Raw genomic sequence first — 12,344 nt, 5'->3', positions numbered from 1 at the left:
AGTGACGTCAACCTCCCATTTTAAATTTATACTTCTGTTTTACTACTGACCAAATCCGAAAATAAGAGATGTGCACATTGTGAAACACAATGATATCAAAGTGGAGCTAGGGGAAAACAGGATTGCTTGGAATCCATGAATGAATCCTTGCTTTTTTATATAAATAAACCAAAGAAAAAAGTTTGAGTTCTGTTGCACATTGCAAGTAATCAATTAATAAAAGAAATATATCATAATTATATTATCAAGATTATATGATTGTTCTGAAGGAGCAACTTCTAATCTTAACAAGTTATAGTTGCAGGCGCCCACCATATCTTGCTTCCAACAATGCTGAAGCACAACAATGCTGGGAACAATTTTACATGAATTCTTGCTGAATTAATTACGCATGCATGTTTGAACTTAATTTTAATTTCTCATATGCTCAATATTTCTCAAACAACTTTTATGTTCTCTCCAGATGGAGATATTTTCTAGTATCATTCAGGTAGGAATGAAGTGATATATAATGCCGTCCAACTTTACCAGATTTAGTACATTCCATTGCTAAACTTATAATTTTCTGAACAAAAGCAACTTTAAACTTTCCAGATGTTGAAGAACTTTTTAAATTATGTGATTCTTAGTGTTTGCCAATTTTACAAATTGTACTCTAGTTTAATCTATCTGCTTAAAACTAACTTGGACGATTTTCCACATGTCGAACAAAGAACTCAGTTATGTGATTCTTCAATAGGAAATCATTGTTACATTAAAAGGACTTCGTTATAGAACTTGATAATGAGAAAGTTTCTCCAAACAGCAAGTAGAATGCATTAAATTCCATATGATTGTGCACACACTTATATAATGGAAGTGCACTTTCAACACTACTGGTTTCTCCAACAAGATGGAAACTCCATTCAAATTAAAAAAGACTTTCGAAGTATATATCAACACTTTCTCAAGTGCTAAGTAGTAGTTAAAATTTGTTGCACAGCGACAGATCAAATTATCAAGTAATTATAACGCAGCATTATTGTTCCTCCTTTTGTTCCTTAATTTTTTTTTTTTGGTTTCTCACTTGATATCTGGTACACACATTGAGACCTGACTAAATCTAAATTTGCGTCGAGAAATCTCAAATTGAAGATTAAAACGCTCCCTAACAAATCCATCCTCAGGGCTCGGACCCTTGTTGGTCATTTTTGTTCCTTTAATTAATTGGATAAATCAAGTGCGGATATGCACGAAACTCTGTACTGAGAAGAAGAATGAATAAAATCTATAGCTGGTCGCATATTATCACTAAGAAAGTACATCATCAAAATATTGAGCACAATAGGTTACACTGTACACTGATAATTTGCCAAAGCAGCATATGAGTGATTAGCCTGGAGCTTGCTCATGAGGACTTCTTATCTTTAATTGCATATAAAATATTTACATAATCAAGTCACTTAAACATAATTATATCAATTAATGATTTCGAACAAAATGAAAGTAACCTGTTTTAACAGATTAAACTACCATGACAGAATAAATAATGCAACCTTTACAGACCATGACTACATGTACTAGTGTGTATGAGATTCTAATTTGTTTTCTTGAGAGTTACTCACTGGCTTAAGACTCATAGTACCTGGTGAAAGTTTGAGGTGTTGTTACATGATATTAGCCAAGGAAATAGGAAACAAAGCAATTGCAACAGTTCATAGTCAGGACCTATAGTAATTGCAATTTTTACTGCTTTTTTTTTAAGAGTAGTTTCTTTTGTGCAAACCTCTTTTGGCTAGCATAGAGGTATTTGCTTAAAAAAATAAAAGTATATAGCTTAAATCCTACATTAACGCTATTAAAAACATTAGCAAAGATTAATACTAGGAATGGGGAGGTTTCTTTTCAACGAAATAGAGAAGGATTGAAAAATTCTCAATATTCAGAAGCTAATATCTGCACTACAACAATTATGATATTTAGCTACGAAGTTATTAGTCACCGCACAAAATTCGTCACTGATGTTTCACTTTTTGTGACAAAAAATACATTTCGTGATTAAATATATCAGCCACATACTTTTAGTGACAAAACACTGAATTTCGTAGCAAAGTTTTGTCCACTAAAGTTTCCCACCAAAAAATGAGTTAGCGCCATTTATTGAGTTAAATTAGCGACGAATTTTGTGTTTTCAGTGACACATTATTTTGTCACTAATAATGTACCCAATTTGTGCCAAATCATTATTTGTCTTAAAATTAGTTAAATTTTAACACGAATTTTTTTTTTGTCACAAAAAGTATGTTCTTATAATAGCGACAAATTAAAGTTTGTAGTTAAATGTTGTAAGGTATAGCTACAAAGTTTTATGTTTAATTGTGACATTAGTTTTTGTCACTAATAATATAAACAATTAGTGACGAAAAATTTATCGTCTTTAATCAGCATGTGACTTAGTGACAACAATTTTTTGTCACAAAATATGCAATGTTTTAAATAACGACGATTTTAAATTTGTAGTTGAATGATTTAACTATTGGCGACGAAAAGAATTCGTCGCTAAATATAAATAATCTTTTGCTACGATTATTTATGGTGACAAGTTATCGATGCTCGAGTGTCTGCTGATAGCAAATATTTACGAAAAAGCTAATGATACTTATGAAAAAAGCAAAGCGAGCAAAGGAATAAGGAAGGACATGATGTTCAAGAATTCAGCAAAATTTGGGAGTTTAAAATATGGTTATAATCATATTTAAATCAGAAAAGGGCCAAATATACCCCTTGTACCATTGAAAAAGGGTCAAATATACTCTTAGTTATACTTTGGGTCCAAATATACCCCTGCAGTTATACTTTGGGTCTAAATATACCCCTCCTCCGTTAACGTTGTCCAAGGTGGACATCCAATCCTACGTGCTAATGACATTTGATGAGTGGGATGCCACGTGGCATGCGACCTGAGCACTCCTAACTCATTTTGCCCCGCCCTTTATTTATTTTTCCACCACCAAAATGTCCTTCCCCTCCACCACCATTACCATTTGTTACTCTTTTGAAGCTCGAATCCCCTGACAATATAATACCCAACAATCTTCCGCTACAGACAACTTCAATTTCGTAAGAATTCAAATATGATATATAACGCTTTCGCCACCCATCTTCTCCTTGGTGGTTCAACTCCAACTCCTGATATTTCTGGGATGGGATGGCATTTCGTCCAACTAATTTCATTAAACCATCATTGAAGTTATTTTTGCTTAACTTGGCTTGATTTGTCCAAAAATTAATGATTAGTGCCACTCAATTTCATGTTCTAATGTTTTGATAACCATGTGCATAATTGGAAGGACATTTTTTTTCCAGAGCTCTAACTGGTGGCGGTTATGGTAGTGATGGTGGTGGAGAGGAAGGAAATTTTAGTAGGGGAAGAACAAACAGAGAGGAAGGGTAAAATGGATTTGGGATGCTGAGGTGGCCTTCCACGTGGCATCCACCTCATCAAATGTCATTGCCATGTACGATTGAATGTCCATCTCAGACAACTTTAACGGAGGAGGGGTATACTTAGACCCAAAGTTTAACAGTAGGGGTATATTTGGACCCAAAGTATAACGAATGGTATATTTGACCCTTTTCCAATAGTGCAGGGGTATATTTGGCACTTTTCCATATTTAAATTGTGGCCACTTTATTGCAATTTTAAAATCAATTTCAAATACAATTTGAAATTTAACCAAATTAAAGTAGAATTGAGATAAATTAATTATTCCATTAATTGTTTAAGCTTCTTAATCTTAAACAATATCCACAATTAACAACCTTCGTGAGATTAGAGGAGCATATATCGACCCCAATAGGTAACTTCATTTAACAGACTAATCGAATACCTACAAGTCAGCCGGTGAACACCAAGCACCCAGACAACTATAAATACAAGACAAATGATCAGTTAGAGAGGCATCTAACACTATCGTACAGGACATAAAACAACACATTTAACTACATTTTTCTCTACTTTTCTTATGCTTGTACTCTTACAAAATAGCATTATGTATTTTCCTTTTGACTTACTCTGAAGGACTAGCTAGTCAACATATTTAGCTACATTACATACACGATCCTGCCTATCTTATTCCTGCATCACAAGGAGGCTATACTATTCTATATGTAGTTAGTTACCAATAATACAAATATGCTTTGTTATCCCTTTTACTTTAATATTCGCCATTTTAATGTCGTTCTTTACATTTCCTGCATCATTATTAGCTTTAATCCATAATTGATCATGAAGTGATTTTTACGCTTTATAATTTGATGCCAATTGTGGGTCCATAACGATGATTTCCGCATTATCTCGCGAATCTATTACTTAAATGATTTTTAGCATCGAAATAGAGGATTCTCAAGATCCACCACGAATTTCAACATTCCTTAAGCAATTGTCTATTGTATATTTTACCAATAGATTAAAAAATTGTTGATAAAGAGTGCCCAATGTTGAGGCCAGTACCAAAGTAGAAACAGACCGAGTGGACGGATTGGGATTGCAGGATTTGTACAGTGACACAGAGCAAAATCATAGCATCTATTTTTGATCGTCGTGGTGCTAGAACTGCGATGCCATCACGACATAAATAATTAGGCCGTGACATCTAAAGACCTAAAACATTCTTTGAATACTGAACATGTGATCTTAGATATCATATATCATAACTTTAAATGAGGACACCTATAAATACTAACATAAACTCAGTCAATCATATGTATATATGAGGTCCAATCTAGATATTGGCTAGACTGGATAAGTCACGACACTATGTTTCTATCTTTATTTTACTTGAATGATTTATTTTATACACAACATATTCACTTGTTTTTGATCAGTTAGTTTTAGTTTTAAATTTATTTCAAATATTTTCCTTACTTTAAATAGTTCCTAAAATAAGAAAAAGAAAAAAAGGGGAACACACAGAAATTATCCTTTCCCAAATTTCCCCTCCTGCTTTCCACAAATTCCCCCTCCTGCTTTTCCCCCAAATACCGGTTCCCTCCATTTTTTTTTTTTTTTTTTGATTAAATCAGATTCCGTCCCCCACATCCCATTCCCCTCGGATTCATGCCAAATTGCAGTTCTCTCCCTCTTGTTTCATTTCATGCCAAAAAACGAACTGTTTTTTAGGGTTTAATTTCATTCTTTAGTTTTCTCTGTATTTTGGTGGGTATTACTTACATTGTTTTAATCTCTTGTGAAGTATCCAACTGCAATGTGCGAGAATCAGCAGGCAACTCCTATGTGGCGAATTGTAAGTTTCTATTTCTTTGTAATTCTGAGTTGATTAGAAAATCAGCTTAATTTTCTAACGAATTGGGAGCGATTAGAGGTAATCGAGTCACAGTGAAACTCTTACGGCCTATTCAGACTTCAACGCTTCATTCTCAGACTCCAATATGCAGTGAAACTCCGGTACGTTTTCGGACAATCCACTATGTTTTTTCTCTCATTTTTGCCACTTCGAATTGTAAGTTGTAACCCTAGGTTAGCCAAATTAACGGTCTTGCAATTATTTGTTTCAAATTGTTGAAATGTTAGGTTATAAAATTGTTAAACTATGTCTTGTTTTCAAATGCCATAAGAAATAGAAAGCTATAAGATACTACCTTGAACATTATGATACAGAGTGCTTGATAGGCTGACCTTGGCTTGGGTTAGTGAAGTAGCAGTAGTTGTTACTTTAGGATCATTTTATTATCAAATAAATGTTCTCAATCAATTTTTATCATTTATGGTACATTGTGTGCATAGGCACTGGTGGATGAAGTTGTTGTCTCCTTGTAATATATTGTAGCCTGTAGTTGTAAGCACCTGACCCTTTCTTGGAAGCTGCTAAATATGTCGTTGTGAAATGTTGGTCTGCTTGTGAGAAACTAAAATGTGGATGTTACAGTTGTACATGTATACTACAAATTTAGTTTTATTTTAGTGTTTCTCTTTACATAAGAAAATAGTTTCTTTTATTTGTCATGGTTATAGAGTTGTGTTCAATTGTATTTATCTGCTATGCTAATCATGACACCTCAGTTTACTTTCTCTTTGTGTCCACAAACCTCGCAATCATACACAAGCTGTAGTTGAAATTCACACAGAAATTATACACAAGCTGTATTTTTCTTACTCTTTCTAGTTGTAACTTGTTGTGGTGCTCCAGAAACTTCTTTGATAGTAAAATACATATTTTTGGATGATTTGGAAACAACCAGACTTCCAAAATGCTTTAGAGAATGCATGTCCAATGACATCAGGGTAATCTAATATCTGATTAAACCTATACATTTTTGCCATCAACCCTTCAGCTACTTGAGTGAGTTGGTTTACCTATTGCATGTTCAAGACTTTATTAGTTGACCCGCTAGAGCTATGGGCACTACCATCAGAGCTACCATTTCTAGAAGCCTTAGAACCTATTGTTGGAGAAATATCAGGACCTAAGTACTCACTCCACCTAGCTTTAATGCAGTTTCTACTTTCTTATCTTTATGAATGTCCATGATGTTGTTCAGGTTCTAGTTTAGTTAAATCTTCTTTGTCTTCAATTGTACTCTTTCTCTCTAAGATAGCATGCTGTTGGTTGTATTTATTTTCTGCAATGAACAAGTAGATTTGGGCAGTTTGTCTTAAAAAAAACTCTTTTATTGAGTTTTCATGCTCAGGTTTCACATCAACAAAAATAATGGATAAATCCTAGAAGAATTTTCTAGCCTTAGCTCCTTAACAAGAGGTAGCAAAAAGTTACAGTACTTTAAAGATTTTTTTTTGTTGAATTTTACTTGTTTGTTCTCATCTCTGTTTCCTAAATCTTTTTAGTATTGGATTTTTGTTTTATAAGTTGTCAGTTCTTAATTTAGGGTCCTTCCGGTCAGTAGTGTATACGTGCAAGCCCAAAACTAGTAGTCCTTGTTGTTGTGTTTCCATTTTCCCTCCAATTAAAACAAGAACACCTTGGGTAGCGTAAGCGAGAGGGACAATTGGTGTGGTGGGCTAAGGTAATAATGGGTTGGGCAATAGCATTGCACCGTGGAGTTGGTGGCATACCTATGGATCTGCCCCCCGATCTTTGTGAGCCCAGAGAAGCCTGACTTCGCCATTGCTTGCAGATGGGCGTCGATGCACTCAAGGCCCACAAATCCCCTTTGGATGTTGTCGAACTCGTGGTACAGTACCAATTTCACCTACCATATTCTCTCTTAGTTCCAAGTTATTTTTGGGTAAGTAAATAATTTTATTTATTACCAAATATGGGATTTACAAGTTAAAAAAACAGAAAAAAAGGAGAGAAAAACTGATCTCAGGAGAGTGCATAATGCGGGCCAACATGGCCCTGCACTTACGCCCCTTCTCCTCTATCCCCATCAACACCTAAACCACATCTTCGACTCTATTGGGTACTAATTCAGTTTAGACAGGTAGCTACAATATCGTGGAACCAAACTAGCTCGATAAAAAACCTCCTGGATTATCACTCGAACAATCATATTTTCCGGTCTGGTTTTATGTTGGAACACTCTTCCATTTCTCTCTTGCCACACAAAATAGACTATTACTGCTAAGGCAATCCTGTAAATATCAGCCCCTTGACTTCGCCCTTTGCAATATGTAATAGCCCACTGCAACTCATCATGCCATTTCATTACACTCCTGCTAATACCTTGCCATTGGAGTATTTTCCTCCATATACGACCAAATACAGAATACTCAAAGAAGAGATGGTTGATAGACTCATCACTGCTCCTGCATAATGTACACTCATGGTTAATGCACTCATCTATTTTGCAATCCTGTCCCGAGTAAGAACTCTACTATGAACCACAAGCCAGATAATAAACTTCCACTTTGGGAAACCTTGATTGTTACATATGAGCTTTCTTCATGCCACTTTAGTTAAATTCCTTGATTGTTACATATGAGGTTCCACAAGCCAAGTTATTTTCTGCTGTTACTTATCACTTTTTCATCGGATGTAAGTTATGCTTGTCAGTGTAGCTCTTTGCTAAGGAATTTGCATTTGTTCAATTTGTCATCAACAGTTGTTCTTTAGTCTGTTTAGTGATGGTCTGATGGATACCACATTTTGTATTCTTCGTACTGAATTATGACTATATATATTTTTTTTTTAGTTTAATCCCATGAAAATAATGGAGTTTAATGGAAAAAGGTATGCCTGCTTTTGATATTCACTTTCCATGTCTTTCTGTATATTCTCCTCTTGATCAGGGGCATGCATTTGATCTTTTTTTCTTGTTTTTCTTCTATGCTAGGACAAGACTAGAGATACCGTACTTGACTTTGTTTGATACTTGGGTTGAGTAGCTTTTTGTCTCTGGCTTATGAAAGAATTGACTAATGAATTGGATATATAAAGATGGCTAGTGATATCAAATGTAGGTTGGTGTTAATATAAAGATATTTTAATATTATTCAAAATACTATGGAGCATAATATCTGTTTAATCCTCCATTAGACAAAAAACAGAAAATTTCCAATTGTTCTAAGTACTGCCATGGGTTTGGTTGTGATGCCGAGCTTCTGAGATTGAGTAACTTGCTTATGTGATGTTATGATATGTATATGTGCTTTGGAACACTCTCGAGGAGCTCCTTTGGAAGCCTTGAAATATCTGGTTTCTGTAAAATGAGTGATTCGCCTTTTATTGATGTTATTATAGCTCTTAACTTGGATCAAGCAGGTACGGGAACTGGAAAACAATGAATACTTCAATGCTGGTAGAGGATCTGTTCTAACCAGCAATGGTACAGTAGAAATAGAAGCATGTATCATGGATGGGAATATGAAAAACTGTGGAGCTGTTTCTGGCCTAACCATTGTTGTCAATGCTATAGCTTTGGCTAGGCTGGTCATGGAAAAAACTCCACATATATATCTTGCACTTGAGGGAGCGGAAGCATTTTCTAGGGAGCAGGTATGTAAGAACTTTCTAATTATTCAATAAATATATGTTGTCACTTCTTAATTGAGGTTTGAAGAAAGCTCATATTCATGTTTTTCAGTAAGGGGGGAAACTGAAAATGATCAAAAGGTTTGTTCATGAAAAAATGTATTAACCAGGGTACCATTTTTACAGGCTAATCTCAACTTATACATGGAAAATTTTGCTTGAATATGCAATAGTTAGTTTTAGATGTCACACTACATGCTTTAATATGTATATTGCTAATATCAACTCTTTCTTTTAACCTAGAAAAAAAAATCTTTTCTTATGATGTTCTTTTATGTTTTTGAGTAGTTAATGCAACTTGTACAAGAATAAGGTGACTTGATTTTTCTTTAGGTTGATTTTCTTAATTGACTTTATCTCATGGTACCATCATTGATTGACTTTACTTGTTTGATTCTGATGAGAGAAAGCCCACATAGGTTACATTATATTTCAATTTAAGAGTTTTTGCTTCCGAGTATAGTAGCTTGTAGATGTAAGCTTTGTGATATACATGAATTGATTTGTTAAACTTGTAATGATAAAGTTTTCAATTGTAACGTAGAAATTACTACTAATATTATACTCTTTATCATTTTTGCACCTAATACACTATTTTGAAGTGATCTTTTTTTCAATTAGATGTTGATTCGACTAGAGTCAATGAAGGTTGTGGAGAAGTTTGAAGAAAGCTTGTGGAAGAGCTAGAAGAATTGTTCGGGAAAAGAAGAAGAAGGTGATATTAGAGATTTCAGTTGATAAAGAGAGGCAGAGAAGCCGACTAAGGTTGTTCCCTCAACAAAGCCATCAAATAATTTGGAACTAATCGCTTGAAACTGTAATCCATTTCCAAACAAGAAGAAACTCACAAGAGGAGACAAACGGAAGACACTTGCTAGAGAGGAGAAATACACAACAGTGAGAAGATTAAATTGTACTTTTCAGGACAATTACATTTTGGTCACATGACGTATTAGTTTGTTATAAATTGATTGGATTAGTGACAAATTTGTCCCAGTATTACCTTCTTATCAATAGTATATTTCATTCTTTGACTACAGATTAATATAGTATTTAATGACAATTGTAATTGTTACTAATCATGACTTCGTTTTGTTGCTAAATATAATATTTTTAGTGACGAAATGATAGTTTTAACCACAAAGTTGTAAACCATTTAAGTAGAAGCAAATTTGTCACTAACTTATATGTTTGGGGACGAAATATTTCTTTTGTACGTAAAAGACAATCTTTAGTGACGAAATTGTATATATTCAACTGTGAAGTACATATGTATTTAGAACAAATGGTGTCATCACTAATTATCTTTAATAGCTAGTGACAAGGTATTTTCGTCGGCATTAATAATCTTTTTAGTGACGAAAGCACACTATCAACTACAAAAATTTAATGTTTTTATGACAAACAAGTTCGTCACAAATACTATATTTTCGGGGACGAAGAAAAAATTCATAGTTATTATACTTTTATTTAGCGACAAAACACTAAGTTGTCTTAGTATACTTTTAGCAACCCGGCTTTAGGGACGACTGATTGATGAATTTTTTTTCGTCACAAAAGACCTTTTGTGACGAAATATGATTTATAAGTGACAAAATCTCTTTTGTGACGAAATATGATTTATAAGTGACAAAATCTCTTTTGTGACGAAATATGATTTATAAGTGACAAAATAATTCGTCACTGATAATCAAATTTGTTGTAGTGCTGGTTATCGAGGGTTGAGTCTATCTCATTTAATAACCGTTCTATCTCCTATAGATGAAGCGGAGGGTAGCATAGCATCTCCTTCTCTTTTTTTCTCTTCTTTTTCCTAAAATAATACTCCCTCCGTCTCAAAAAGATTGTTTTAGTTGACTTGACATAAAGTTTAACGAATAAAGGAAGACTTTTGAAATGTGTGGTCCAAAATAAACCTTAGATATTTGTGGTTATAAATCATCTCATAAAGTTAAATTATTTCTAAATATAAAAATGTGTCAATCTTTTTTGGGACAAACTAATAAGGAAAGTAAGACAATTTTTTTTGAGATGGAAGGAGTAATTAAAAAAACTTTTAAAAAGGAACATTTTGTTATCCTTAAGATCACAGTCGCTTACATTATGCATAACTTAGAACGAAAAAAAGCAAGGTGCGCTTTACTACAAAAGTAACTTTATCCAAAAACAAAAAAAGGAAGGAGCCAAAAATAATCCAGCGTGCCACTCCGCCGGATTAGAGTGCACACATCAAAATCCAATCTTACCATATCTGTGGATCCTCTTGAATTTGACACTCTTCGTCTCAAAATATTTACCGTCCTTATTAAAATTATTTATCTCAAAATAAGTGATTTTAGAAGTTCAAAATATAATTAATTTTTTTTTGTTGTGAACTTGAAGTTCCCACATCGATCGCACACGGGATTGTGTGCGTGCTTATAAGCTGGGCCTGAAGCCTTTACTTGTATACGCGTTTTAAAACCGTGAGGTGCACCAAAGCGGACAATATGTACAAGCAGTTTATAACACGTTATCAGCATTGAAGTTCCCACATCGCTCGCACACGGGATTGTGTGCGTGCTTATAAGCTGGGCCTGAAGCCTTTACTTGTATACGCGTTTTAAAGCCGTGAGGTGCGCCAAAGCGGACAATATGTACAAGCAGTTTATAACATTTTTCAATTTATTCTTAGTAATAATTATTTTTGAAGACTACAAACACCTCAATTATGACACATAATTAGAGTAAATTAATATACAATGAAGAGAGATTATGTTATAAGACATAAATAAGGGTAAAATAATAAAAAATCTCTCGTAATTAATTTCTTAAAGGGAGTGTAAATGAAAAACACGACAAGTATTTTGAAAGGGAGGGATTATCATTTATTTTGTATATATATTTTTTTTCATTTTATTCCTAATCACCTTTAAGTTTGGCATTTTGATAGCCTTCTTTTTTTTAGACGTGGATGTGATAAGGATCGTCACTCTCATTTAGGCGCGTGAAAATTAAAAAAAGATTAAAATATCAAGTTCTAAATGGAGTATTTTTCATTTGTTAATTGTCACAGGATCATAGACAATTACTTATTTGGTTCAGTTATGTATTTTTTCTTAATAAATCACGTATATTTTACCTCAAATTTGTATTTTTCTTATTTCTTCTTTAGATACAATTAATGACTATGTGTGTCGTATGTATATTATTTTCTTTTTAGGCCCAATTTATAAAATTAATTTTAAATTGAATTGCTCATTCAAACACATCTTCAACTTTTAAATAATATGTTTAACTTCAAACGCTATACTGTATTGTTTTCCAACTATCACTCAACTCATGTCCAAAGCCTACTTATTTTTCTTTTTG

The 12,344-nt window shown here is 33.6% G+C and overlaps 1 protein-coding gene across 5 annotated transcripts; it reads left to right on the top strand.

The window, feature by feature from the left end:
• Positions 1-4,857: 4,857 nt before the first annotated feature.
• LOC132632302 (isoaspartyl peptidase/L-asparaginase-like) lies at positions 4,858-10,032 on the top strand. Of its 5 annotated transcripts, XM_060348183.1 has the most exons (5): positions 4,926-5,285; positions 5,362-5,446; positions 7,135-7,191; positions 8,724-8,957; positions 9,615-10,032. In XM_060348183.1, exons 3-5 carry the CDS (start codon positions 7,135-7,137, stop codon positions 9,678-9,680), a joined length of 357 nt encoding a protein of 118 aa, XP_060204166.1. In that variant the 5' UTR covers positions 4,926-5,285; positions 5,362-5,446; the 3' UTR covers positions 9,681-10,032. The 5 variants fall into 5 exon arrangements, 3 of the variants coding, with proteins under 3 accessions (XP_060204167.1, XP_060204166.1, XP_060204165.1); XM_060348184.1 differs by having other exon boundaries at positions 4,858-5,446; positions 9,596-10,032; XM_060348182.1 differs by having other exon boundaries at positions 4,926-5,446.
• The last annotated feature ends 2,312 nt before the right edge of the window (positions 10,033-12,344 follow it).

The sequence above is a fragment of the Lycium barbarum genome, chromosome 3 (assembly GCF_019175385.1).
Source record: "Lycium barbarum isolate Lr01 chromosome 3, ASM1917538v2, whole genome shotgun sequence".
NCBI classification, from domain to species: Eukaryota; Viridiplantae; Streptophyta; class Magnoliopsida; order Solanales; family Solanaceae; genus Lycium; species Lycium barbarum.
The sequence above is the reverse complement of the archived record's forward strand: the minus strand, read 5'-3'. Positions and strand labels throughout refer to the sequence as shown.